Source organism: Salvelinus alpinus, chromosome 21 (assembly GCF_045679555.1).
Source record: "Salvelinus alpinus chromosome 21, SLU_Salpinus.1, whole genome shotgun sequence".
Lineage (NCBI taxonomy): Eukaryota > Metazoa > Chordata > Actinopteri > Salmoniformes > Salmonidae > Salvelinus > Salvelinus alpinus.
The window spans coordinates 28225869-28253789 of record NC_092106.1 but is presented as its reverse complement, the minus strand read 5'-3'; the positions used below and the strand labels follow the sequence as shown (position 1 = coordinate 28253789).

At 48.3% G+C, this 27921-nt stretch overlaps 1 protein-coding gene across 4 annotated transcripts in view; it reads left to right on the top strand.

The window, feature by feature from the left end:
* Nucleotides 1-27921, top strand: part of LOC139548170 (unconventional myosin-XVIIIa-like) — a 184765-nt gene that overhangs the window by 1484 nt on the left and 155360 nt on the right. For all 4 annotated transcript variants that reach the window (XM_071357637.1, XM_071357635.1, XM_071357634.1 and 1 more), the window contains exon 2: nt 892-2116. In XM_071357637.1, the coding sequence (XP_071213738.1) occupies nt 1064-2116 (1053 nt within the window). In that variant the 5' untranslated portion in view covers nt 892-1063. The remainder of the gene's footprint in view (nt 1-891; nt 2117-27921) is intronic.

The window sequence follows — 27921 nt, the reverse complement described above, 5'->3', positions numbered from 1 at the left end:
ATGGAATGTGATTTACAGATATGAAATGGAGACTGAAATATAGCTTAGGCCTAGACTACATAATTTGGGTTTGAAGCCTTAGGCTGTTTGGGATTCCGCGCAATGCTACCCCATGTAGAGGGAGAAAAATAGTAATAAAACCCAGATTTTGGGAATGTCCTGCCTGCTTTCTGCAGTATGTTGAGAGTGTCTCTTTGGCAAAAAGATCTTTCTTGATGTTTGAGGTTTTGGCAAGTGCAGCTCTAATGGAGCCTAGGAATGTTGTCTCTTTGGCCAAGATCACTTAAACTGTTGCTTGGTTGTGATGTGTGTTTCATTTTTTCCATGTTCACTTTATCGGCTAGTGCTTTGTGTGGCATGGTAATGGTCTGTTGCAAAGTGTTAAGTCGTGGGTCGCTCTATCTATAGTCCTACTCAAAAGGCTTTGAAAGATGTTTGGTTACGAGAAATATAGATGGTGTTTATTAAATGCACAATTTTATTTTCTGTGACAAATTCCTCACTCGTCCTCTGCAATGGAAGTGATATATTGTGTGTGATCTAATTAAGCAATAAGGCACGAGGGGGTGTGGTATATGGCCGATATACCACGGCTAAGGGCTGTTCATAGGCACAGCTCTTAGCCATGGTATATATCGGCCATATATCACAAACCCCAGGGGTGAGTTATTGCTATTATAAACTGGTTACCAATGTAATTAGAGCAGTAAAAACAAATGTTTTGTCATACCCGTGGTATACGGTCTGTTATACCACGGCTGTCAGCCAATCAATATTCAGGGCTCAAACCGCCCAGTTTATAATTGTATTTATGAAACATAATGAGCGCGGTTTCTCATTCTGTCATGCCAGATGTGAAGATTGACTGAAGGTGTTTTTTCTCTCCCGCAGGACATTTGAACTAGTGGCAGCTTAACTCCTTTTTGGAGGTTACGAAAGACTGGACCCAACCCCCCCAAAAACTGGACCTCTGCCTCTGTATGGAAAAATCCCCCTTGCCTGAGAAAACAGGAGCCAAACCGGTAGGACCCACTGTGTTGAGCAACACAGAAGGCACAGCACCATGTTCAGTCTGATCAAAAAGGAGAAGGATGGAGGGAAGAAAGAGAAGGATAAGAAGGACAAGAAGGAGAGGATGTCTGCGGCGGAGCTGCGCAGCCTAGAGGAGATGAGCATGAGGCGTGGCTTCTTCAACCTCAAGAGAGAGTCCAAGCGGGATTCCAAGAACAAGCTGGAGATCTCCAACCCCATCCCCATCAAGGTGGCTAGCAGCCACGAGCTCAGCCTCACTGACATCGAGTCAGACGGCCTGAGCAACCGTAGTAGCATGGTGCTGGACGCAGACGGCCTGAGCGCTGCCAGCTCCACCGATGACCTGAAGGGCGAGGGGGGCGGCGGTCTGGACAAGGACCGGGGCTCGGTGCGAGACCGCGTGGCCCACTTCGGCTCGATGGCCAAGCACAACTCCTCTCAGGTCATGAAGCGCTTCTCCTTCTCCCAGAGGAGCAAAGAGGAGAGCCCCTCGGAGACCTCCACGCTCTCGGGACAGAACTCAGCCGCTCCGTCCCCGCAGGTGGAGAACAAGGTGTTCGACCCGCAGAGTAAGCACAGCCTCCAGCAGCAGAAGCTGGGGGTGGGGGTCGGGGTGGGGGTTGGGCCAGCACCTTGGCCAGTGCCGGTCAAGAAGGCTTGCATCCCTGAGGTGGTGGACAAGACCTTCCCTGCTGACCTGAGGCTCCCAGCCGTCATCCCTCCACAGTCTCCGGAGCCGCGGGAGCTGGAGCTCCAGCGCCGCAACACGGGCGACTTCGGTTTCTCCCTGCGCCGCACCACCATGTTGGACCGCGGGGCCGACGGAGGGGTCTACCGGAGGGTGGTGCACTTCGCAGAGCCCGGGGCCGGCACTAAGGACCTGGCCCTGGGGCTGGTGCCGGGAGACCGTCTGGTGGAGATCAACGGGGGAAACGTGGAGAACAAGACCAGGGACGAGATTGTGGAGATGATCCGTCAGTCTGGGGACACGGTGAGGCTGAAGGTGCAGCCCATCCTGGAGCTGAGTGAGCTGAGCCGCTGCTGGCTGAGAAACACAGACGGCCAGCGCCGAGAGGCCCAGGATGTAAGTTACCCCAAATCACTCCTCTACTTATCACCTAGATAGACATTCTATTCAGACCTACAACTTCTAGAGAGGCAACCCACGGGCTGGTTTGGCTCTTCTATACTGTAGGGGTGAATTGGACCCAACCCTCCCAACATATCACACTCGTTGGTGTGGGTGTGTGGAAAGTCAGTGTTGTTAAATGGTGGAGTGAGTCGCCAATGTTATGTTTCATGTTTTAGCATGATGGGTGTTGTAACTCTGGAACTGTCTGATGGTGATCACTTTTGCTAACAAACAAGCACATTTCCCTCCCACTTCCCACACAACTTGTTTACAGGTGGCCTAACCTATGGAGTGGCCCAGACACAGCGCACTTCCATCCATGTCCAGTTTGGTTTTTGTATGAACTAACAGAAAACTCCTCAGAGTAAAAAAACAATTACAGAACATATATGTTCTGTTGGGAAAAGTTAGTGACGAACTTACCACAGCTCTGACGGCTTGAAGCAGTTTTTACGAGATTCTTCTTGCCATGTTTCTTCCTCTCCTTATATACCTTCTGCACACATCAAGGTAATGTTTACATCTGGGCTTGATGTAGAAATGTCACCTTGATGTGTGCAGCCCAACCACAGATGTTGAAGGGCAACATGGAGTGGTGGACGGAGTCGACTTCTGGCCGGACCACCCGGTTGATCTCAAATGGAAGCTGTTGTGGCTAATCTTGTATTTTATGCTCTGCTTGTTGGTTTTATCAGATAAGAAGGGCGTTCTGCCCGGGTTTCAGCCTCTGTGAGGGTAGATACGTAAGCAAGTGTGTGTACGTGTGTGTCCTTCAAACACTATGTCTGCATGCTGATGTAAGTAGAAAGTGTGTCTGTGTGAACAGGCTACTGTTCGGGAACTGCTGTCCAGTTCAGAGTTCAGACAGAGGAAGTGTTGTCGAGGCAAACAACTCCAGCTGTGTGTGTGTGTGTGTGTGTGTGTGTGTGTGTGTGTGTGTGTGTGTGTGTGTGTGTGTGTGTGTGTGTGTGTGTGTGTGTGTGTGTGTGTGTGTGTGTGTGTGTGTGTGGTGGTGGTGGGGGGGGGGGGTTGGATAAGACTTCTTTAATCACATTAGGGTTAGAGAAGATGGGCCACACCTTATTCATGCTAACTTGCAACGGTTGGAATTGAAATCAGCTTGTGATGATATCCATTTATTACGCTGCTATAAAAAGTGTTTCACCGTGTCCTGTAATCACTCAAGAACAGCAGACAATGTATCATGTTTGTTCAGTCATCTGCAAATAGTTATACTGCTGCATAAGTTATGTATCAATATATATTTTCTTTGTACTTTTGAAAATGATATTCCTATCCAAGAATTTTCCAACAGCTAGACCTAACCAGAGTGCTCTGAGCCAAGTCCTTGTTTGTAATCTTGTGGACTGGATGTTTGTGATGTTGGTTAGTAAGATGGTTATGTTACTGTTCCAGTGCAATAGTGGATTGTTGTGCAGCGGTGATAAGGGTGTGTTTTGGATTGTGTGTGTGTGTGTACAATTATGTGTGTGTCTGTATACTTGCAAGTGTGTGTGTAGTGTGGTAGGCCTTGTCCCTGATTAGGTGGCAGACAGTGGTCTGATTGCGGTCAGGGTCAGGGAGTGCTATGATGGTCACACATACACTACCAATTCATGGACATTTTTGTTGTCACCCAACACCACACTGCTCCTCTTGATTTTTGTATCTGACCTTCAGCCCGGAATAATTGGCTCTTTGAAGCTTAAGGGCATCAAATGGGTCAGTCTTAATGCATAGGGGAAAAGCCTACACTCTTAGAAAAAAGGGTTTTAAAAGAGTTCTTCGGTTGTCCCCATAGGAGAACCCTTAGTTGTTCTTTAGTCTAGTCTGTGAAAAGACATGGAATAGCAAGGCACAAGCTTGTCTTAGCACACTTGTCTAAGCTACACAGAGAAGACATGGCCGGCTACTGAGAAATTTGGAGTTCCCCCAAAATGTGCTTTTCTCACAAATGGGTGACATGGTAGCACTGCAGAACCCCTCCCACTCCCCCACCCCTCCTTTCTGCCTCACTCCGGTATTTTCGGCATTGTTCTATTTTGGAATTTATCAATAAACAAAGAAGGACTTTCTTTGCTGTGCTGTTCAGTTTGAGGCCAGCCTCCCCCTTTGTACTTTTCCTGGCTGTGCACCTCCCTCCCTGTGTAGTGTAGGCTAACCCACTGCTGTCTCCCAGAGCAGAAACAGGGAGAGTAGATCAGAATCAGATCCCAGGCGCAGACTGACTTCCACTGCTGTGAGAGAGTTAGAGTCTCAATCTGACAGATCATGATGATGCAGTCAACACCCTGAGAAGTGTGCTTTGGAGTAGAGCTGGTATTAGCAAGATACTTAGGTGCCGATACGATTTGTATTGCTTTTTAGTTTTGGTTATTTGATCATTTAAAACAAGGTGCACTTGATTAAGAATCATCAAGGATAAACACGAAGTTTACGACTTTCATGATAGCGTTTGGCAAGTTTGGCATACAGTGCATTGTGAAAGTATTCAGACACCTTCACCTTTTCCACATTTTGTTACATTACAGCCTTATTATAAAATGTATTAAATCGTTTTTTCCCCTCATCAATCTACACACAATACACCATAATGACAAAGCAAAACAGGTTTTTAGAAATTTTAGCAAAGAAGGCCAGCTCCTCTTCACTGTTGACGTTGAGACTGGTGTTTTGCGGGTACTATTTAATGAAGCTGCCAGTTGAGGACTTGTGAGGCGTCTGTTTCTCAAACTAGACACTAATGTACTTGTTCGCTTGCTCAGTTGTGCACCGGGGCCTCCCACTCCTCTTTCTATTCTGGTTAGAGCCAGTTTGCACTGTTCTGTGAAGGGAGTAGTACACAGCGTTGTATGAAATCTTCCGTTTATTGGCAATTTCTCGCATGGAATAGCCTTCATTTCTCAGAACAAGAATAGACTGACGAGTTTCAGAAGAAAGTTCTTTGTTTCTGGCCATTTTGAACCTGTAATCGAACCCACAAATGCTGATGCTCCAGATACTCAACTAGTCTAATGAAGGCCAGTTTTATTGCTTCTTTAATCAGAATGACAGTTTTCAGCTGTGCTAACATAATTGCAAAAGGGTTTTCTAATGATCAATTAGCCTTTAAAATGATAAACTTGGATTAGCTAACACAACGTGCCATTGGAACACAGGAGTGACGGTTGCTAATAATGGGCCTCTGTACGCCTATGTAGATATTCCATAAAAAATCTGCCATTTCCAGCTACAATAGTCATTTACAACATTAACAATGTCTACACTGTATTTCTGATCAATTTTATGTTATTTTAATGGACAAAAAATTTGCTTTTCATTCAAAAACAAGGACATTTCTAAGTGACCCCAAACCTTTGAACGGTAGTGTATAATTTATAGATATCGATACTTGGGAGTCCCCCAATCACTACGTTGGAGCTGTTAAGACAAAATTTATTTAGTGACTTCTTAGTTTTCTGCAATCAACCCTGCTCAGTTCCTGTCCCACACCCCTGCCAGCACTCTCCTCTCTCGTCTTCCAGCTGATGCCCACTCACAATACTGAGTCTTTGTTATCGCTTGTCATGTAGCTCTATCACGTAGCGAGCAGTCCTGTCCCCTAAGGGGGGGTAGGGAAGCCAATTTGGAGCTTTTTGTTTGTGTCCCTCAATTGGCTGAGATTCAAGGGCCCTTGTGACACAAAGTCCTAATGAAAGGCTAATCTGCCTCAGCAAGCCGTGTTCTGGCCACATGTTGTTCTCTGGAGGTTTTGGGAGAAAAATAAAGAATGGCTTTTCTTGCGGAGACGGAGAGTGACTCTGGGACTGTGGGCCCTCCCTCCCTGGGCCCTGGAGTTGGTTTCTTGGGAAAAGCCCCTTTGAGTCACAGTGTGGATAAGATAGGTTTTAAAACTAAGTGGCCGAGTGCTCTGTTTCCATCACGCAAACAGGAAATGAGGGCTTGTTGAGGTGTGTGTGCGTGGGTGCGTTTTTGTGTGCGTCCCTTACTGATTTATATGTTCCAGTCTCACTAAGCAGCAGGCCAGCTCTCCATCCCTTTGTCTTCTAAAACAAACATCAACAGCTTGTACAGTCGGGTCATCCGTTCAAATGAAGGAGAACCAACAGAACGGTCATTTCTCAGTTCAACAATGGCTGTAATGGAGGCACACTTCACAGGGACACGAGCAGCTGCTCTACTCTTATAAGCACTCTGAAACGGCTTTCCAGACCCATGGTAGATAGACATTCAATGCAGAGTTTGTTTCATAAACAACTAAAAGTTCATGAAGAAATATCCAGTGTGCAGGGCAGACACCTCAGCCGTGTGGATGAAAGACTGTTGTCAAGCCTAGAGTAGGGAACATGGGCTTGTACCACAGCTGTCCCAAGTACCGTAGGGACACTACATGGACGTATGCGCAATATTTAATTAGTTGAAAGTCACAGAGAGAAAGAAGTCATTCCAGTACTTGTGCTGTTTAGGAATTGTACTGTAACTGTATAGAAAAATGTCCCCTGGAGGCTACTGTGACCCTTACAGTATGACCCTCTATCCTCCATCCTCTTGGAGCCAAGTAGCTCTTGGAGCAGGGGGGTCGGACGAGCGCTAGGGTTGAGTAGGGGGTGAGTGTGTGGGTGTTTTTCTATTTTTAAAGTTTCCCAACATTTTTTACGTCCAACTTTCCTTGGCAGAGAATGACATGTTGAAATTCTCCTCTTCTATAGCTCAGGAATGTGAGGAGGTCAGGAGGCTGCCGGGGAGTATGCTCTGACACACGCACGCACGCACGCACGCACGCACGCACGCACGCACGCACGCACGCACGCACGCACGCACACACACACACACACACACACACACACACACACACACACACACACACACACACACACACACACACACACACACACACAAATGGTGATTTACCAGTGCCCCAGACAGACAGGAAGCTCCCAGTCAGTGGCTCATGTAGACAGGATATCCTGCAAGGAGCACCAAGATGGGGAGAAGGGATAAAGCATTGCGGTTCACAGGAACAAACAAGATACTTAGGTCTATTTTGGCCCTGGATAAGGCTGAGGAGGGTCCACCCAGACAATGGGCCCACACAGGACTGTGTGAATGCATAGGATTTAATTCTAAACTTAGGCAAAATACAGCAGGTTGATTAACTTGTTTGAGGCTGCCAGTTTGTAGGACTTTTAGAAACAGGATTCCTCCTCCCATGATGGACAGCTCTCTTGGCCTCAGCTGCCCATTTCTCTTAAACAGTTTTTTTTGCTCTCCCTGAGCTTCTTTCAGAGCTTAACCCAAGTCATCCTGAATTTACTGTACCTGGATCCATGTCAAACCTGAGCAATAACGCACGCCATGCCACACCATGCCACGCCACGCCATGCCACGCCAGCATCCTGACATGTAGCCTACGTCTGCTCCTGCTCCTCTCTCTCTCCTGCTCCTCTCTCTCTCCTGCTCCTCTCTCTCTCCTGCTCCTCTCTCTCTCCTGCTCCTCTCTCTCTCCTGCAACTCTCTCTCTCCTGCTCCTCTCTCTCTCCTGCTCCTCTCTCTCTCCTGCTCCTCTCTCTCTCCTGCTCCTCTCTCTCTCCTGCTCCTCTCTCTCTCCTGCTCCTGCTCCTCTCTCTCTCCTGCTCCTCTCTCTCTCCTGCTCCTCTCTCTCTCCTGCTCCTCTCTCTCTCCTGCTCCTCTCTCTCTCCTGCTCCTCTCTCTCTCCTGCTCCTCTCTCTCTCCTGCCTCCTCAGCAGATACCTTTGAAAACTCTGCACACGCAAAAAACCCTCAGCAATCCCAACCAAGCCCAGCTGGGGTCATTTCAGTCCACAGTCCAACCTCAACCAAGCCCAGCTGGGGTCATTTCAGTCCACAGTCCAATCCCAACCAAGCCCAGCTGGGGTCATTTCAGTCCACAGTCCAATCCCAACCAAGCCCAGCTGGGGTCATTTCAGTCCACAGTCCAATCCCAACCAAGCCCAGCTGGGGTCATTTCAGTCCACAGTCCAATCCCAACCAAGCCCAGCTGGGGTCATTTCAGTCCACAGTCCAATCCCAACCAAGCCCAGCTGGGGTCATTTCAGTCCACAGTCCAATCCCAACCAAGCCCAGCTGGGGTCATTTCAGTCCACAGTCCAATCCCAACCAAGCCCAGCTGGGGTCATTTCAGTCCATGGTCCAAAGTGAATAAGGGATCCAACATTTTTTCTCTTTTTTCCCCCGTATGTTATTAAATGTATTAGTCAATTGTTTATGTCTGGGTTTTATGATGCACATTAGTTTAATAGCTTCATGGCTGCCGTTTCCTCTCCTCCTCTCCAGTCCTTCTAGATGTGTTGTGACTGTAGAGCAACGTTGTGAGTCAGTGTGTGGATGAGGCCCAGTGCCTTTTTAATAGGCCTCTCTGGACTCGGTATAATATTCCCTGTGAGAAGAGTTGTTCTGTGACCTGTCTGGGTGGGCCCCAGGCTAGCTGGCTAGTTCTCCACAGTGGAGGTAGGAGACTGCTGAGGAGAGGAGACTCACTACCTTGTAAAGATGCTGCGTGGCCTGTTACTGCAGTGGTGCCCATGGAGAGGTTGTCTAGGACTGGGGCTAGTCTCTCCACCCACAGCTGTGTACCAGATGTGGTCAACACACACAAACATACACACGTGTATACACACTCATGCACGCAATACAAACGTACATATACACACACACTGGCTGAATCTACAGTGCATTCGGAAAGTATTCAGAACCCTTGACTTTTTCCACATTTTGTTACGTTACATCCTTATTCTAAAATGGATGAAAAAAAAAAAAATTGTCATCGATCTACACTCAAAGCGGAAACAGGTTTTTGACATTTTTGCAAATTTATAAAAATCATAAATAGTTTATTTACGTAAGTATTCAGACCCTTTGCTATGAGACTTAAAATTCAGCTCCGGTGCATCCTGTTTCCATTGATCATCCTTGAGATGTTTCTACAACTTGATTGGAGTCCACCTGTGGTAAATTTAATTGATTGGACATGATTTCTAAAGGTCCCACAGTTGACAATGCAAGTCAGAGCAAAACCCACCTGTGTGTCCTTTGACATTTTATCAACTAGTGACCCGCAGTGTTTGTCATTCTACCCTGATGAAGACAGCTTGTCTGTCGAAACATTGGTTATTAGGTTATTCAATTATTGCATCTGAGCTCCTAGAGTGTGCGGCTCTCCTTTTCTTTTTCAAGTGTTCTTCTCCGCTAGCCAGCACCTCGTCTAAACAGGTGTGCGTTTCTTTCAACTCCAGAGCAGAAACCGAGCCATTAGGTCGAAGGATTGTGTCGAGGCACAGATCTGGGGAAGGGTACCAAAACATTTCTGCAGCATTGAAGATCCCCAAGAACACAGTGGCATCCTTCTTAAATGGAAGAAGTTTGGAACCACCAAGACTCTTCCTAGAGCTGGCTGCCCAGCCAAACTGAGCAATCGGAGGAGAAGGCAGCACTCCACCAATCAGGCCTTTACGGTAGAGTGACCAGATGGAAGCCACTCCTCAGTAAAAAGCGCATGAAAACCCGCTTGGAGATGCCAAAAGTCAGCTAAAGACTCTGAGATCATAAAAAAGCAGATTATCTGGTCTGATGAAACCAAGATTTAACTATTTGGCCTGAAAGCCAAGCGTCACGTCTGGAGGAAACCTAGCACCATCTCTACAGTGAAGCATGGTGGTGGCAGCATAATTCTGTGGGGATGTTTTTCAGCGGCAGGGACTGGGAGACTAGTCAGGATTGAGGGAAAGATGAACAGAGCAAAGTACAGAGAGATCTTTGATGGAAACCTGCTCCAGAGCACTCAGAACCTCAGACTGGGGCTAAGGTTCACCTTCCAACAGGACAATGACTCTAAGCACACAGCCAAGACAGCGCAGGAGTTGCTTCGGGACAAGTCTCTGAATGTCATTGAGTGGCCCAGCCAGAGCCCAGACTTGAACCTGATCGAACATCTCTGGAGAGACCTGAAAATACCTCTGCAGCGACTCTCCCCATCCAACCTGACAGAGCTTGAGAGTATCTTCAGAGAAGTCCACAAATACAGGTGTGTACAAATACAAATACATACCCAAGAAGACTCAAGGCTGTAATCGCTGCCAAAGGTGCTTCAACAAAGTACTGAGTAAAGGGTCTGAATACTTATGTAAATGTGATTTTTCAGTTTTTTTTATTTTATAAATTTGCAAACATTTCTAGAAACCTGTTTTTGCAATGTCGTTATGTGGTATTGTGTGTAGACTGATGAGGGGAAAACACATTTAATACATTTTAGAATAAGGCTTTAACATAACATGTGGAAGAAGTCAAGGGGTCTGAATACTTTCCGAATGAGCTCTATGCTGAGTACACCTAGAATGGTTATGGGTAATCCCTGGAGAGTCCACAGTCCCCTTTGTTGTCTTCTTCTCTGTTGTCTTGGAGAGGCCTTGTTGTTCACAGCCTTAGATCCCCAGCCTGAAACAGGACAGCAGAGCAGAGTAGAGCATCTCTGCCATAGGAACAAAACAAAAGCACCTCACTACAGTAACGACTCACTGCCACAAACACTCCACTGACTAACTAGTGTGTCCCACTCCCAGCCCAGCCAGCTCTTCTCTAGCCACGCTGCTGTTTGTGTGCTGTTTGTTGTCAGTGTGAAGTCAGCCGAGCAGAGAGACGGCTTTGCTTGGGAGCGGCCTGGTGTGTTTCTGTGTACTAAACACAGCTCTGGAGGACTGGCCTGCCATGCCACTGACCCGCAACACAAAGCCTTCTGGGAACTTTCTGCCACATTCCACCACGGCCAGTCGGCCATGCTGTGCTGCTCTGCTCTGAGGCTGAGGAACAATACCAGCAATGGTTATTATTTTGTGATTGGGCCCAAAGTTTTTTGTGGAGGGAGGGAGGAGTACAGTGGAGAGAGGCAGGAATACAGTGGAGGGAGGGAGGAGTACAGTGGAGGGAGGGAGGAGTACAGTGGAGGGAGGGAGGAGTACAGTGGAGAGAGGGAGGAGTACAGTGGAGAGAGGGAGGAGTACAGTGGAGAGAGGGAGGAGTACAGTGGAGAGAGGGAGGAGTACAGTGGAGAGAGGGAGGAGTACAGTGGAGAGAGGGAGGAGTACAGTGGAGGGAGGGAGGAGTACAGTGGAGAGAGGGAGGAGTACAGTGGAGAGAGGGAGGAGTACAGTGGAGAGAGGGAGGAGTACAGTGGAGAGAGGGAGGAGTACAGTGGAGAGAGGGAGGAGTACAGTGGAGGGAGGGAGGAGTACAGTGGAGGGAGGGAGGAGTACAGTGGAGAGAGGGAGGAGTACAGTGTAGGGAGGGAGGAGTACAGTGAAGAGAGGGAGGAGTACAGTGGAGAGAGGGAGTAGTACAGTGGAGAGAGGGAGGAGTACAGTGGAGGGAGGGAGGAGTACAGTAGAGAGAGGGAGGATTACAGTGGAGAGAGGGAGGAGTACAGTGGAGAGAGGGAGGAGTACAGTGGAGAGAGGGAGGAGTACAGTGGAGAGAGGGAGGAGTACAGTGGAGAGTGGGAGGAGTACAGTGGAGAGAGGGAGGAGTACAGTGGAGAGAGGGAGGAGTACAGTGGAGAGAGGGAGGAGTACAGTGGAGAGAGGGAGGAGTACAGTGGAGAGAGGGAGGAGTACAGTGGAGAGAGGGAGGAGTACAGTAAAGAGCGGGAGGAGTACAGTGGAGAGAGGGAGGAGTACAGTGGAGAGAGGGAGGAGTACAGTGGAGAGAGGGAGGAGTACAGTGGAGGGAGGGAGGAGTACAGTGGAGAGAGGGAGGAGTACAGTGGAGAGAGGGAGGAGTACAGTGGAGAGAGGGAGGAGTACAGTGGAGGGAGGGAGGGAGGAGTACAGTAGAGAGAGGGAGGATTACAGTGGAGAGAGGGAGGAGTACAGTGGAGAGAGGGAGGAGTACAGTGGAGAGAGGGAGGAGTACAGTGGAGAGAGGGAGGAGTACAGTGGAGAGAGGGAGGAGTACAGTGGAGGGAGGGAGGAGTACAGTGGAGAGAGGGAGGAGTACAGTGGAGAGAGGGAGGAGTACAGTGGAGAGAGGGAGGAGTACAGTGGAGGGAGGGAGGAGTACAGTGGGGAGAGGGAGGAGTACAGTGGAGGGAGGGAGGAGTACAGTGGAGGGAGGGAGGAGTACAGTGGAGAGAGGGAGGAGTACAGTGGAGGGAGGGAGGAGTACAGTGGAGGGACGGAGGAGTACAGTGGAGGGAGGGAGGAGTACAGTGGAGAGAGGGAGGAGTACAGTGGAGGGAGGGAGGAGTACAGTGGAGAGAGGGAGGAGTACAGTGGAGAGAGGGAGGAGTACAGTGGAGGGAGGGAGGAGTACAGTGGAGAGAGGGAGGAGTACAGTGGAGAGAGGGAGGAGTACAGTGGAGGGAGGGAGGGAGGAGTACAGTGGAGGGAGGGAGGAGTACAGTGGAGGGAGGGAGGAGTACAGTGGAGGGAGGGAGGAGTACAGTGGGGAGCTTGTTTAGAAAGAACTGTTGTCTAGTGTTTAACTTCACTAGAGGACAATATGCTCCCAAAGGCCATAGTGATCAATGAGAGAATGCTGAGTTGGTTGTGAAACGTAAGTTAATGGGTACAGTGCAGATATATCTTCACCTTGCAGAGATATGTACTTCATCATGCAGGCTGCAGTCCTACCCCTAATGTACTTGTTTCAGGTTTTGTTTTGATGTTGTTTTCATTGTCACCTCTGGTGGATTCTGTGTAGAAGGAACAACCTAAGCTTCTTTAAAACCTCTACGGGATCGGTGTCCCTATACCGGGGGGGTTGTTGCTAACGTGCGCTAATGTGACTAGAATGACGTTGTAAGTAACATCCAGGACATAGACATGTCTGATATGTGCAGAAAGCTTAAATTCTTGTTAATCTAACTGCACTGTCCAATTTACAGTAGCTATTACAGTGAAAAATACAATGCTATTGTTTGAAGGGAGTGCACAACAACAAAACCTTTATCACAGCACTTGGTTTGAAACATTCATCTCTGAAGGTAAATAATGTACTTACATTCAGTAGTCTTGCTCTGATTTGTCATCCTGAGGAACCCAGAGAGAAAATGTAGCATAGTTTTGTTTGATAAAATCAATTTTTATATTCATATGTAGGAACTGGGTTCTAAAGTTTGAACCCCTGCTGTATCTGCCGGGCTGGGCGCATGCAGGCTGACACGGTCGCCAGGTGTATGGTGTTTCCTCCTACACATTGGTGCGGCTGGCTTACGGGTGTTTCGGAGGATGCACGGCTCTCGACCTTTGCCTCTTCTGAGTCCGTATGAGAGTTGCAGCGATGGGACAAGACTATAACTACATTTTTTTTAATGTCTTGCGGGCCGGATTGAAGTGCCCAGCGGGCTGTACTTTGCCCCCTCTTGAGTTAACCCCTCAAACACTCGCTAGCTCATTGGCTGTTAGAATTCACAGATCTCTACACAATACAGTAGATCTTCTTCATCAAATTGAAACAATCAGACTATTTCTGTCTCTGGAAAGGCTGAGGTGATTTGGCTCCATTTGGCTTTATCTTGGTGCACTCCGTAAGTTTCTCTGTTACAGTTTAGTGTTCTCTCCTCTCCTCTCGTTGGTTATCATCCATTTCAGAGCCTCACTGTCTGTCTGTCTGTCTGTCTGTCTGTCTGTCTGTCTGTCTGTCTGTCTGTCTGTCTGTCTGTCTGTCTGTCTGTCTGTCTGTCTGTCTTCTTTCCATCCCCTTTCCTTCGCTTCACCCCTAGTTGTTCTTTCCTTCTTTCTCCCTCACCCTGCTATCTCTCTCCCTCTCTCTCTCCCTCTCCCCCTCTCTCTCTCTCTCTCTCTCTCTCTCTCTCTCTCTCTCTCTCTCTCTCTCTCTCTCTCTCTCTCTCTCTCTCTCTCTCTCTCCCTCTCTCTCCCTCTCTCTCTCTCTCTCCCCCTCTCTCTCTCTCTCTCCCCCCCTCTCTCTCTCTCTCTCTCTCTCTCTCTCTCTCTCTCTCTCCCTCTCCTTGTGTTCTTGGGCACTTCTTCTCAATCTACAGTAGCTTTCTGTTTCTCCCCCTTTCCCTCTTCCAAACCCCTCCCTCTACACTCCTCCCTCCCTCTCTCTGTCTGCCCCCTTCCTCTCTTTCTTTGGTCTCTGGTATTTCCGGTTGGCTTGGCATCAGTTCTAAACTGTCTGGGAGCCATTTTGGTACATTTTGAATATTTAATATGTACTGTGAAAAACAACAACCTCAGTCAGACCTGGAGGAACCCCCGTAAAATAGTAGAGAAAAGCGCTCTGTAGGGTGGAGAGGTGCCTTAAAGCATGGGGCTGTGTGTGCCCTCAGTTCACTGCCTTTGTAGGGTGGAGAGGTGCCCTAAAGCATGGGGCTGTGTGTGCCCTCGGTTCACTGCCTTTGTAGGGTGGAGAGGTGCCCTAAAGCATGGGGCTGTGTGTGCCCTCGGTTCACTGCCTTTGTAGGGTGGAGAGGTGCACTAAAGCATGGGGCTGTGTGTTCCCTCGGTTCACTGCCTTTGTAGGGTGGAGAGGTGCCCTAAAGCATGGGGCTGTGTGTCCCCTCGGTTCACTGCCTTTGTAGGGTGGAGAGGTGCCCTAAAGCATGGGGCTGTGTGTGCCCTCAGTTCACTGCCTTTGTAGGGTGGAGAGGTGCCCTAAAGCATGGGGCTGTGTGTGCCCTCGGTTCACTGCCTTTGTAGGGTGGAGAGGTGCCCTAAAGCATGGGGCTGTGTGTGCCCTCGGTTCACCGCCTCTGTAGGGTGGAGAGGTGCCCTAAAGCATGGGGCTGTTTGTGCCCTCAGTTCACCGCCTTTGTAGGGCACCTCTGGCTTTGAAATAGATTACAATGACAGAATCGATGCATACCGTCCACAGGGCCTTGCTGGTGTGTGGGTGCCTGTGTGTTTGTCACAGTCTTTACGGGTTCGTGTTGGTACATTAGACACACACACACACACACACACACGCACACGCACACGCACACGCACACACCCACACCCACACCCACACCCACACACACTCATTACAGTGTACCCCTGCTGCTGACATGTTATTTGACTCCTTTCAGGAAGCAATCCTGATTTGATTCGCTCCCATTTTATCAAACCTTCTCAACATTTTTGAACTCAAACATACTTTTTCCGGACCCCCCCCCTCTTTTCCCTACACCCACCTAAACACTGACTGAGCTCCAATAACAAACCCATAGACATTGGCAGTGAGTTGGAAAGTGACTGTCTTGTGTTTTTCATTCCACTTAAAAAGAGACTTATGCCACTGTACTGACTGGTTGACTGGATGATAACAAATCCAGAAATCGGACATGCTATTTTCCCCTTCTTTTCTCCCTGGAGGTAGAGAGACCTTCAGTATATCCTGCCTGCAGTATTTCCCCCTTGGTGCCAGCGTGAGTTGTTGACAGGGCTGCTGTGAGCTCTGAGTCTGTGTGAAGGACAGGACATGATATGAACTCACTCCTCTTCGCCTCATTGCTCCCATCATGCTTAGTACTTAGAGAGTGCCTTCCACCGAGCTCGAGGCCATGAACTTGTATGGCGCCCTGGTTAATTTGGCACCGAGCTCAAGTTAAGTCTTAATACCATTATTCTGACGTGTGTTGTAACACCAGTCCTCATTAGTAGGAAAGATTCTACAACCAGCTATATCAGTATGCTAACTACACTATCAAAATATGGCCTTTAGGCTTAATTCAGAGATTTGCATTGTGTTATGAACCCCCAACAACCTCCCTCCCCATACAACACCTCCCTGCCTCTGGAAGTGTAATCCTGCTCCTGATATCACAGCTTGCCTCCTGGCACCATTCCTGAATCCAGGGACGTATCAGAAATGGGTCACCTTACAACTTCCTTACAACTTCACGCTTATAAATGAAGCTCCCCGGTTTTACCGCTATTAAACCTTTGGGAAAGTGTGTGTGTGTTAATACAGCTGCATGGGGTGTGTCGGGCCCAAGCGTGCATAGGAGGAAGCAATAGAGATTGGACAGGAAAGCCTGCCACAGGAACTGGCAGCCAGATTGATTCATGGTTCAAGGGCTGTGCAGTACAGTACTCTACCTCCTTGGGTCAGTGTCTGTGTAGTGTGTGTTGTACACTGGACTGTACGTAGTCTTCCTGCTCCATTGACTAGGCATCTGGTCCCAGAACCATAAGGGAACTTGTAAAGTGACGCTCTGATTGGTCTAACACAGCTTTCCTTCATAGCCTCTGAATAGGTGATGATCGGTGACGGCAACATATTTGTGCACAGACAAAGACAGAGGAGATCAAGAGGAGAAATGGGAGAGTACTGAGACACAGTCTGCTTTGGATCACTACTATATCTCTCTGTACTGGTGTCCTGTACAAAGCCTAACTCTTGGGCTAGACGCCCCCTGTTCTACAGTAGAAGTAGTCCTGATGTGTGGGAGGAGAGGAGAGTCTGAATAGAGTGTCTGACATGTAGCTGCCCATGCAGGTTACACAAGGTTTCCATGGAATTGAGCGCTTCAGGCCTGACTGACAGAACAGCAATGTGAAACCAACTGCCTCCATCACAGGAGAGATACAGACTCCTTCTGAAAACTCCCTCTCTACCGCACATAATAATTCACTTATGAAGGAACTATTTGAGGCATTCGTGTTCTCACATGAAATATAGTGGAATAATACCGCTGTAAGTCTATACCCTTACACATATGACATTGATTTGTATAATGCATATATTCTCAGAAACTAAAAACACATAACAGGATTGTAAATCCTCTCCAGGGACTGTACTGTACATCAGATCAGCGTGGAGATGCATGGGAACACATCTTGGCTTGTAAATCCTCAGGGGCCAGAGAGAGTTAGCTTTTTGAAGTCATTGCGTTTCTGCTTGGAGTCTAGCAGTGGGAGTAGAAATGGGGGAGAGAGGAAGGAGGAGAGGCTGTGAGAGAGATAGGAAGGAGGGGAGGCTGTGAGAGAGATAGGAAGGAGGAGAGGCTGTGAGTGAGATAGGAAAGAGGAGAGGCTGTGAGAGAGATAGGAAGGAGGGGAGGCTGTGAGAGAGATAGGAAGGAGGGGAGGCTGTGAGTGAGATAGGAAGGAGGGGAGGCTGTGAGAGAGATAGGAAGGAGCAGAGGCTGTGAGAGAGATAAGAAGGAGCGGAGGCTGTGAGAGAGACAAGAAGGAGCGGAGGCTGTGAGAGAGATAGGAAGGAGGGGAGGCTGTGAGAGAGATAGGAAGGAGGGGAGGCTGTGAGAGAGATAGGAAGGAGGGGAGGCTGTGAGAGAGATAAGAAGGAGCGGAGGCTGTGAGAGAGACAAGAAGGAGCGGAGGCTGTGAGAGAGACAAGAAGGAGCGGAGGCTGTGAGAGAGATAAGAAGGAGCGGAGGCTGTGAGAGAGACAAGAAGGAGCGGAGGCTGTGAGAGAGATAGGAAGGAGGGGAGGCTGTGAGAGAGTTAGGAAGGAGGAGAGGCTGTGAGAGAGATAGGAAGGAGGGGAGGCTGTGAGAGAGATAGGAAGGAGGGGAGGCTGTGAGAGAGATAGGAAGGAGCGGAGGCTGTGAGAGAAATAGGAAGGAGCGGAGGCTGTGAGAGAGTTAGGAAGGAGGGGAGGCTGTGAGAGAGATAGGAAGGAGCAGAGGCTGTGAGAGAGATAAGAAGGAGCGGAGGCTGTGAGAGAGACAAGAAGGAGCGGAGGCTGTGAGAGAGATAGGAAGGAGGGGAGGCTGTGAGAGAGATAGGAAGGAGCAGAGGCTGTGAGAGAGATAGGAAGGAGCGGCGGCTGTGAGAGAGATAGGAAGGAGGGGAGGCTGTGAGAGAGGTAGGAAGGAGCGGAGGCTGTGAGAGAGATAGGAAGGAGCGGAGGCTGTGAGAGAGATAGGAAGGAGGGGAGGCTGTGAGAGAGATAGGAAGGAGGGGAGGCTGTGAGAGAGTCCTGGCTGTTCCATGGGAAGGTTAAAAAGACATTCCTACATTTCAGAATCAATGGGTTTGATTCATTTGCAGTAAATTACCATTGAACATCAGTATTGTAGATTGTACCATTAACTACCACAGCCAGGTAGGAGTTCCAACTTCCTTGCCTCTATCCACCAGCCAACCGTCTGGTCTGACCGAATGACTGGGAGGAAGTAGTGCAGCAGATGTTCCTCTCTGGTATTTATGGAATCTGCTTTTGGTACAAACATGACACTTCCTGACCCAGTCCCTGGAGATTGTTATGCAAAGGAGGAGGAGGAGAAGGGGAAGGAGAAGGGAGTGAGTGAAGGAGTGAAAGATAATACGTTTTTTGATGTCTGGTATGTAGAACAACAGAGTTGGAGATAGAATGCACACAGCTGACTGAGTAAATCAGTCATGTATTTAACCCACGTCATTTAGTGTTGAAACCTTGGCCTCAAACCGTTCTCTAACCCAGTCACTGGGTCTCACTTATGAGGCCATCCAGATAAAGCTTTGGTTAGATCAGTGTGACCATAACCTCACCCCACTATCTTTGCCAACTGACCGACCACCATCTTTGACTCCTTCTGGCAGCATGAGTACATTGACTTCCTTCCTCATTCCCTGGCTATTTGTGCCACCTGTTGTTTCATTGATAAAGCTCCCAATTAAGAGGGGAAGTGTGTGGAGGAAGAGGGAGAGAAAGGCCGGGAGCGGAGCGGAGAGCAGCCATGCCCCCAGTGGCCCCAGGTCAGTCTGTGGCTCCTGCCTCCAGTCTCGTTAGAGCAGACATTGCTTCCTCCCAGGATGGACCTTTCATCCATGTCATGAGAATATATTCCCCTGGCCCCTGGTCCTCCTGTGACGGGCCGACTGGCTGGATGCAATCAGACCCTACCCATCCTGTCTATCCCCCCAACCCCCTCAGTCTCCTCCCTCCCAAGGACTTAGGCTGAGGCCTTCCCTGGAACCCCCCCGCCTCATTAACTCCCAATGGACATTCTCTCTGACACCCCCTCTCTGTGGCATCATGGAACAGTCCACTCTCAGACACAGACAAGACGGAGCTCTCCATTAACATTTTGCTCATGTGATGCATGCATACATTATCCTGTCCCCCCCTCTGTGTCCCGGGGACAAGGCCCTGTTTTGGCCCTGGCTGCTGACCTGCGGTGACCCTTATGGCAGACACAGAATGGATCCTCTGTGCTCGCAGCATTCCCTTCAGCCCTCTCTCTGATCTCTACGCCGGGCATTGGAGAGACCAGCCCACACACTGGTTCATCAGGCCTAAATGAGGGAGGAAGGATGGAGGGATGGATGAAGGGTTGATTTGGTGGTCTACAGGCTGATTGATGGAGAGTAATGACAGTGTAATGACCAGTAGAACAACAAGGATTTCTGCCTGTCAGCAGCTAGCTGATAGAAATGTCATGCAATCCTCTACCTTGCCTCCTGCATGTTGACTACTGCTGTGTGTGTGCGTTTGCGTGTGTGTGGACCTCCTGCTCCATCACAGATGGCATGAGTAACAGACACACCCCGGCCTGTAACACAGCAGTAGTTTCAGAGCAGCCTTATACAACACTAACCAGTCTCTTCAACCTCACCATCTATTAGCAGGTAGGAATACATTGTGTTACTCTAACTTACTTTAAGGCTCCTCAGAATAGAAACAACTTAGAGTGAAAGGATGGAATGGAATGCTTTTTTGTCTCCCGGGGGCTGAATGAGATTGAGTTTCCTTTACTCCACAGTGAGTCCACACGGTCCCATATATAGGGATTGTGGTTAGAGTTGGATATTTAGTTTGAATTCCTCTGATTCCAGATGCTCTGATCTGTTTATTGTAACCTTTTGGCTGCACAGTCTGCTACGGATCAAGCTTGTGGACATTTTTCTCTAATGTCCCCATTACATGCAATAGAGGTGTGTGAGTAAGAGTGTTCTAGTGTTTATGTTGTGAATCACTCTCCTATCATTTCAGCAGCAGCATTTCACAGCAGGTCAGATAACAGGACTTTATTCTTTTAAAGTGCTTTCCTCAACATCTTAAATAAGCATGCCCCATTCAAAAAATGTAGAACCAGGAACAGAGGCTAGCTTTTTCAAACAGAAATTTGCATCCTGTAGCACAAACTCCAAAAAGTTCTGGGACACTAAAGTCCATGGAGAATAAGAGCCCCTCCTCCCAGCTGCCCACTGCACTGAGGATAGGAAACACTGTCACCACCGATAAATCCACGATAATTGAACAATAAGCATTTTTCTACGGCTGGCCATGCTTTCCACCTGGCTTCCCCTACCCCGGTCAACAGCCCTGCACGCCCCACAGCAACTTGCCCAAGCCTCCCCCATTTATCCTTCACCCAAATCCAGATAGCTGATGTTCTGAAAGAGCTGCAAAACCTGGACCCCAACAAATCACCCGGGCTAGACAATCTGGACCCTCACTTTCTAAAATGATCCTTCGAAATCGTTGCAACCCCTATTACTAGCCTGTTCAATCTCTCTTTCGTATCGTCTGAGATCCCCAAAGATTGGAAAGCTGCCGCGGCCATCCCCCTCTTCAAAGGGGGAGACACTCTAGACCCAAACTGCTACAGACCTATATCTATCCTGCCCGGCCTTTCTAAAGTCTTCGAAAGCCAAGTTAACAAACAGATCACCGACCATTTAGAATCCCACCGTACCTTCTCAGCTATGCAATCTGGTTTCCGAGCTGGTCATGGGTGCACCTCAGCCACGGTCAAGGTCCTAAACGATACGATATCATAACCACCATCGATAAGAGACAATATGTGCAGCCGTATTCATTGACCTGGCCAAGGCTTTCGACTCTGTCAATCACCACATTCTGTCTCACCTGGTTCACCAACTACTTCTCAGAAAGAGTTCAGTGTGTCAAATCGGAGGGCCTGTTGTCCAGACCTCTGGCAGTCTCTATGGGGGTGCCACAGGGTTCAATTCTCGGGCCGACTCTTTTCTCTGTATACATCAATGATGTCGCTCTTGCTGCTGGTGATTCTCTGATCCACCTCTACGCAGATGACACCTTCTGTATACTTCTGGCCCTTCTTTGTACACTGTGTTAACTAACCTCCAGACGAGCTTCAATGCCTTACAACTCTCCTTTTGTGGCCTCCAACTGCTCTTAAATGCAAGTAAAACTAAATGCATGCTCTTCAACCGATTGCTGCCCGCACCCTCCCGCCCGCCCGTCCAGCATCACTACTCTGGAGGGTTCTGACTTAGAATATGTGGACAACTATAAATACCTATGTGTCTGGTTAGACTATAAACTCTCCTTCCAGACTCACATTAAGCATCTCCAATCATAATTAAATCTAGAATCGGCTTCCTATTTCGCAACAAAGTGTAATGGATGCGTGTTGGTGGCAGGGAAGTCAGGCACAGGAATATCGAACTTGGTATAAACGGAGTTGTTTAATCAGTGCTTCACAAAACTCCAAAACCAAAATTACAAAATAATAAAAAGTGGGTATAAAACCCGTCGCGCACCAACACATAATACACAAACATACAATCAAACAATCTCCGACAAGGACATGAGGGGAAACAGAGGGTTAAATACACTACATGTAATTTATGGGATTGGAACCAGGTGTGAAGGAAGACAAGACAAAACCAATGGAAATTAAAAATGGATCAGTGATGGCTAGAAGGTCGGTGACTTCGACTGCTGAACACTGCCCGAACAAGGAGAGGGACCGACATCGGCGGAAGTCGTGACACAAAGCATCCTTCACTACATGCTGCCAAACATACCCTCGTAAAACTGACTATCCTGCCGATCCTTGACTTCGGCGATGTAATTTAAAAAATATCCTCCAACACTCTACTCAGAAAATTGGATGTAGTCTATGACAGTGCCATCCGTTTTGTCACCAAAGCCCCATATACTACCCACCACTGCGACCTGTATGCTCTCGTTGGCTGGCCCTCGCTTCATATTCGTCGCCAAATCCACTGGCTCCAGGTCATCTATAAGTCTTTGCTAGGTAAAGCCCCGCCTTATCTCAGATTTTCTCTCCACCCCCAATTCCCCATTGCACTAACATACAGAAACACCACCACACCTGCTGTAGTCTACCCAGATTTGGGATTTTGGTCACCATAGCAGCACCCACCCGTAGCACGTGCTCCAGCAGGTATATTTCACTGGTCACCCCCAAAGCCAATTCCTCCTTTTGCCGCCTTTCCTTCCAGTTCTCTGCTGCCAATGACTGGAACGAATTGCAAAAATCACTGAAGCTGAAAAGTCATATCTCCCTCACTAACTTTAAGCACCAGCTGTCAGAGCAGCTCACAGATCACTGCACCTGTACATGGCCCATCTGTAAATAGCCCATCCAACTACCTCATCCCCATACTGTTATTTATTTATTTAAATTTTGTTTTGCTCCTTTGCACCCCAGTATCTCTACTTGCACATTCATCTTCTGCACATCTATAACATCTATAAATTGTAATTATTTCGCCACTATGGCCTATTTATTGCCTGTATATAGACTTTTTCTTTTGTGTTCTTGACTGTATATTTGTTTATTCCATGTGTAACTCTGTGTTGTTTTTTGTGTCGCACTGCTTTGCTTTATCTTGGCCAGGTCGCAGTTGTCAATGAAAACTTGTTCTCAACTAGCCTACCTGGTTAAATAAAGGTGAAATAAAAAATAATATATAAAAGGACAGATTTTGATCTCTAAAAGGACTCTTTTCATCCTCTCTTTTGAGAGGCTCTCTGAAGGCCCAGCTGGGACAGACAGAGGATTGTAATGGGGATGTGATAGGGATAGACAGGCAGACCGACAAAGGCATGGGATTGATTTGGGACAGACAGACTGACAGACAGACAGACAGACAGACAGACAGACAGACAGACAGACAGAGACAGATCCTTGGGATGGGTTTGGGACAGACAGACAGACAGACAGACAGACAGACAGACAGACAGACAGACAGACAGACAGACAGACAGACAGACAGACAGACAGACAGAGACTTGAGATGGGTTTGGGACAGACAGACAGACAGACAGACAGACAAAGGCTTGGGATTGATTTGGGACAGACAGACTGACAGACAGAGGTTTGGGATTGGTTTGGGACAGATAGACTGACAGACAGAGGTTTGGGATTGGTTTGGGAATGACAGACAGAAAGTAGCTTGTGATGGGTTTGGGACAGACATACCGACAGAGGCTTGTGATGGGTTTGGGAGAGACAGACTGACAGACAGATGCTTGGGATGGGTTTGGGACAGACAGACAGACAGACAGACAGACAGACAGACAGACAGACAGAGACAGATCCTTGGGATGGGTTTGGGACAGACAGACAGACAGACAGACAGACAGACAGACAGACAGACAGACAGACACTTGGGATGGGTTTGGGACAGACAGACAGACAGACAGACAGACAGACAGACAGACAGACAGACAGACAGAGACTTGGGATGGGTTTGGGACAGACAGACAGACAGACAGACAGACAGACAGACAGACAGACAGACAGACAGACAAAGGCTTGGGATTGATTTGGGACAGACAGACTGACAGACAGAGGTTTGGGATTGGTTTGGGACAGATAGACTGACAGACAGAGGTTTGGGAATGACAGACAGAAAGTAGCTTGTGATGGGTTTGGGACAGACATACCGACAGAGGCTTGTGATGGGTTTGGGACAGACAGACTGACAGACAGATGCTTGGGATGGGTTTGGGACAGACAGACAGACAGACAGACAGACAGACAGACAGACAGACAGACAGACAGACAGACAGACAGACAGACAGACAGACAGACAGACAGACAGACACAGACTGACAGACAGACAGACAGAGACAGATCCTTGGGATGGGTTTGGGACAGACAGACAGACAGACAGACACTTGGGATGGGTTTGGGACAGACAGACAGACAGACAGACAGACAGACAGACAGACAGACAGACAGACAGACAGACAGACAGACAGACAGACAGACAGACAGATGGGGTTGGGTTAGGTATATTGAGTAATGGATGACTCGTCATGACAATGTCACTCTCTGTCTTTCAGTCTGTTATGCTACAATCCCAGTCCTCTCGTACTGATACTTCAATAGAGCAACTCAACTGTCCACAGATCTTTATGGGCCAGTTTCCTAGATTAAGCAACCTCTGTATCAAAAATGCTTTGAAGTCCAGAATTAGGATTAATCTGGGTTTGGTAAACCCTGCCCTGGGTTTGGTAAACCCCCCACCCCCCAACCCTCCAATAAGACCCCCCCACCTCACCAAACCCCATCTCCATAATAAACCCCACCAACCCCCCTCTCCATAATAAACCCCACCAACCCACATCTCCATAATAAACCCCACCAACCCCCCTCTCCATAATAAACCCCACCAACCCCCCTCTCCACAATAAACCCCACCAACCCCCCTCTCCATAATAAATCCCACCAACCCCCCTCTCCATAATAAACCCCACCAATCCCCCTCTCCATAATAAACCCCACCAACCCCCCTCTCCATAATAAACCCCACCAACCCCCCCTCCATAATAAACTCCACCAACCCCCCCTCTCCATAATAAACCCCACCAACCCCCCTCTCCATAATAAACCACACCAACCCCCCCTCCATAATAAACCCCATCAACACCCCTCTCCATAATAAACCCACCAACACCCCTCTCCATAATAAACCCCACCAACTCCCCTCTCCATAATAAACCCCGACAACCCCCATCTCCATAATAAACCCAACCAACCATCCCCTCCATAATAAACCCCACCAACCCCCCTCTCCATAATAAACCCCACCAATCCCCCTCTCCATAACAAACCCCACCAACCCCCCTCTCCATAATAAACCCCACCAACCCCCCTCTCCATAATAAACCACACCAACCCCCCCTCCATAATAAACTCCACCAACCCCCCCTCTCCATAATAAACCCCACCAACCCCCCTCTCCATAATAAACCACACCAACCCCCCCTCCATAATAAACCCCATCAACCCCCCTCTCCATAATAAACCCACCAACACCCCTCTCCATAATAAACCCCACCAACTCCCCTCTCCATAATAAACCCCGACAACCCCCAACTCCATAATAAACCCCACCAACCATCCCCTCCATAATAAACCCCACCAACCCCCCCTCCATAATAAACACCACCAACCATCCCCTCCATAATAAACCCCACCAACCCCCCCTCCATAATAAACCCCACCAACCATCCCCTCCATAATAAACACCACCAACCTCCCTCTCCATAATAATCTGCACCAACCACCCCCTCCATAATACACCCCACCAACCATCACCTCCATAATAAACCCCACCAACCCCCCTCCATAATAAACACCACCAACCTCCCTCTCCATAATAAACCACACCAACCCCCCTCTCCATAATAAACCCTGTCAACCCCCCTCTCCATAATAAACCCCGTCAACCCCCCTCTCCATAATAAACCCCGTCAACCCCCCTCTCCATAATAAACCACACCAACCCCCCTCTCCATAATAAACCCAGCCAACCCCCCTCTCCATAATAAACCCCACCAACCCCCCTCTCCATAATAAACCCCACCAACCCCCCTCTCCATAATAAACCCCACCAACCCCCCTCTCTATAATAAACCCCGCCAACCCCCCTCTCCATAATAAACCCCGCCAACCCCCCTCTTCATAATAAACCCCGCCAACCCCCCTCTCCATAATAAACCCCGCCAACCCCCCTCTCCATAATAAACCCCACCAACACCCCTCTCCATAATAAACCCCACCACCCCCTCTCCATAATAAACCCCACCAACCCCACTCTCCATAATAAACCCCACCATCCCCCCTCTCCATAATAAACCCCACCAACCCCCCTCTCCATAATAAACCCCACCACCCCCTCTCCATAATAAACCCCACCAACCCCCCTCTCCATAATAAACCCCACCACCCCCTCTCCATAATAAACCCCACCAACACCCCTCTCCATAATAAACCCCACCACCCCCCTCTCCATAATAAACCCCACCAACCCCCCTCTCCATAATAAACCCCACCAACCCCCCTCTCCATAATAAACCCCACCAACCCCCCTCTCCATAATAAACCCCGCCAACCCCCCTCTCCATAATAAACCCCAGCAACCCCCAACTCCATAATAAATCCCACCAAACATCCCCTCCATAATAAACCCCACTAACCCCCCCTCTCCATAATAAACCCCACCAACCCCCCTCTCCATAATAAATCCCACCATCCCCCCTCTCCATAATAAACCCCACCAACCCCCCTCTCCATAATAAACCCCACCAACCCCCCTCTCCATAATAAACCCCGCCAACCCCCCTCTCCATAATAAACCCCAGCAACCCCCAACTCCATAATAAACCCCACCACCCCCTCTCCATAATAAACCCCACCAACCCCCCTCTCCATAATAAACCCCACCATCCCCCCTCTCCATAATAAACCCCACCAACCCCCCTCTCCATAATAAACCCCACCAACCCCCCTCTCCATAATAAACCCCACCAACCCCCCTCTCCATAATAAACCCCACCAACCCCCCTCTCCATAATAAACCCCACCACCCCCTCTCCATAATAAACCCCACCAACCCCCCTCTCCATAATAAACCCCACCACCCCCTCTCCATAATAAACCCCACCAACACCCCTCTCCATAATAAACCCCACCACCCCCCTCCATAATAAACCCCACCATACCTAACTAGCCACATTATATGGGAGACTAGATGTTCTCGTGTCTGTCAGTGAGATGTCGTACTGTGAGAGTTAATCCCTGCTGCTTTCCCACATTTGGGGATTAGACACCCCTGGGTTGATAAGAGGGAGGGTGGTGGTCCTGCGTTAAATGGGTTGCTGGAAATCAGAAGGTAAACAAAGGATAAATTGACTGACAACACATGGTGGGATAGCAGCTAACCTCCTTCTCCCTGTGCCGGGCCTGCCTGGCTGCCTTGCTGACTGGCTGCTGCTGCGCTATGCAAGTACGTACATGGCCACCACATCATAGGGTGTGGTTTTGAAATGCTGATTACTTTTATTTATTTTTTTAGGGGGTGGATCAGCTTTAATATTGAAAATAGATTGTGGCTTCTATCAATGTAATTGTCTGCATCTATTCCAACCCCCAAATGTTTTATATGAATATATATATTTTAATATATTTTCCTTTATTATTGTCCCCTAACCCTACCACCCCTCCCATAATTTGAGTGAACTAATAGACAACAACACTTAGGCTTCTACTTCCAGCGTATATGTACATAGTATATACATTTTACGGACACAGTATATTTTACATTAGTTATCCTTTGTTTGTTTTTAGTCACATTCTTCAGCTACCCTCAACCCCTCCCACCTATCTCTGAAGACCTATTTGCCATATATTTTTCAACTGTGACGTGATATTTCACAAAAGCTCTGAACCTATATACATTTTACGGACACAGTATATTTGACATTAGTTATCTTTTTATTTTTTGGTCCCACTCAGCTCCTCTCTACCCCTCGCATCTATCTCTGAACACCATCCAGTTTTGATGGTTCTGAACCTTTCTTTTCTCATAGTTTCTACAAATTGTAAATGAAAGGTAACATTTTTACTAAAACTATTGTTATATTATTGATCAATTGACTATGACTTTTCAGATCTACCAGCAGTGCTATTTGCAGAGTTAACTCCAGGTAAATGTTGCAATTCTTCAGCCATTCCTCAACCTGTGACCAAAAACATGCTACATATGGACTTTACCAAAACAAATTATCTAATGATTCTGTCTCTTCGC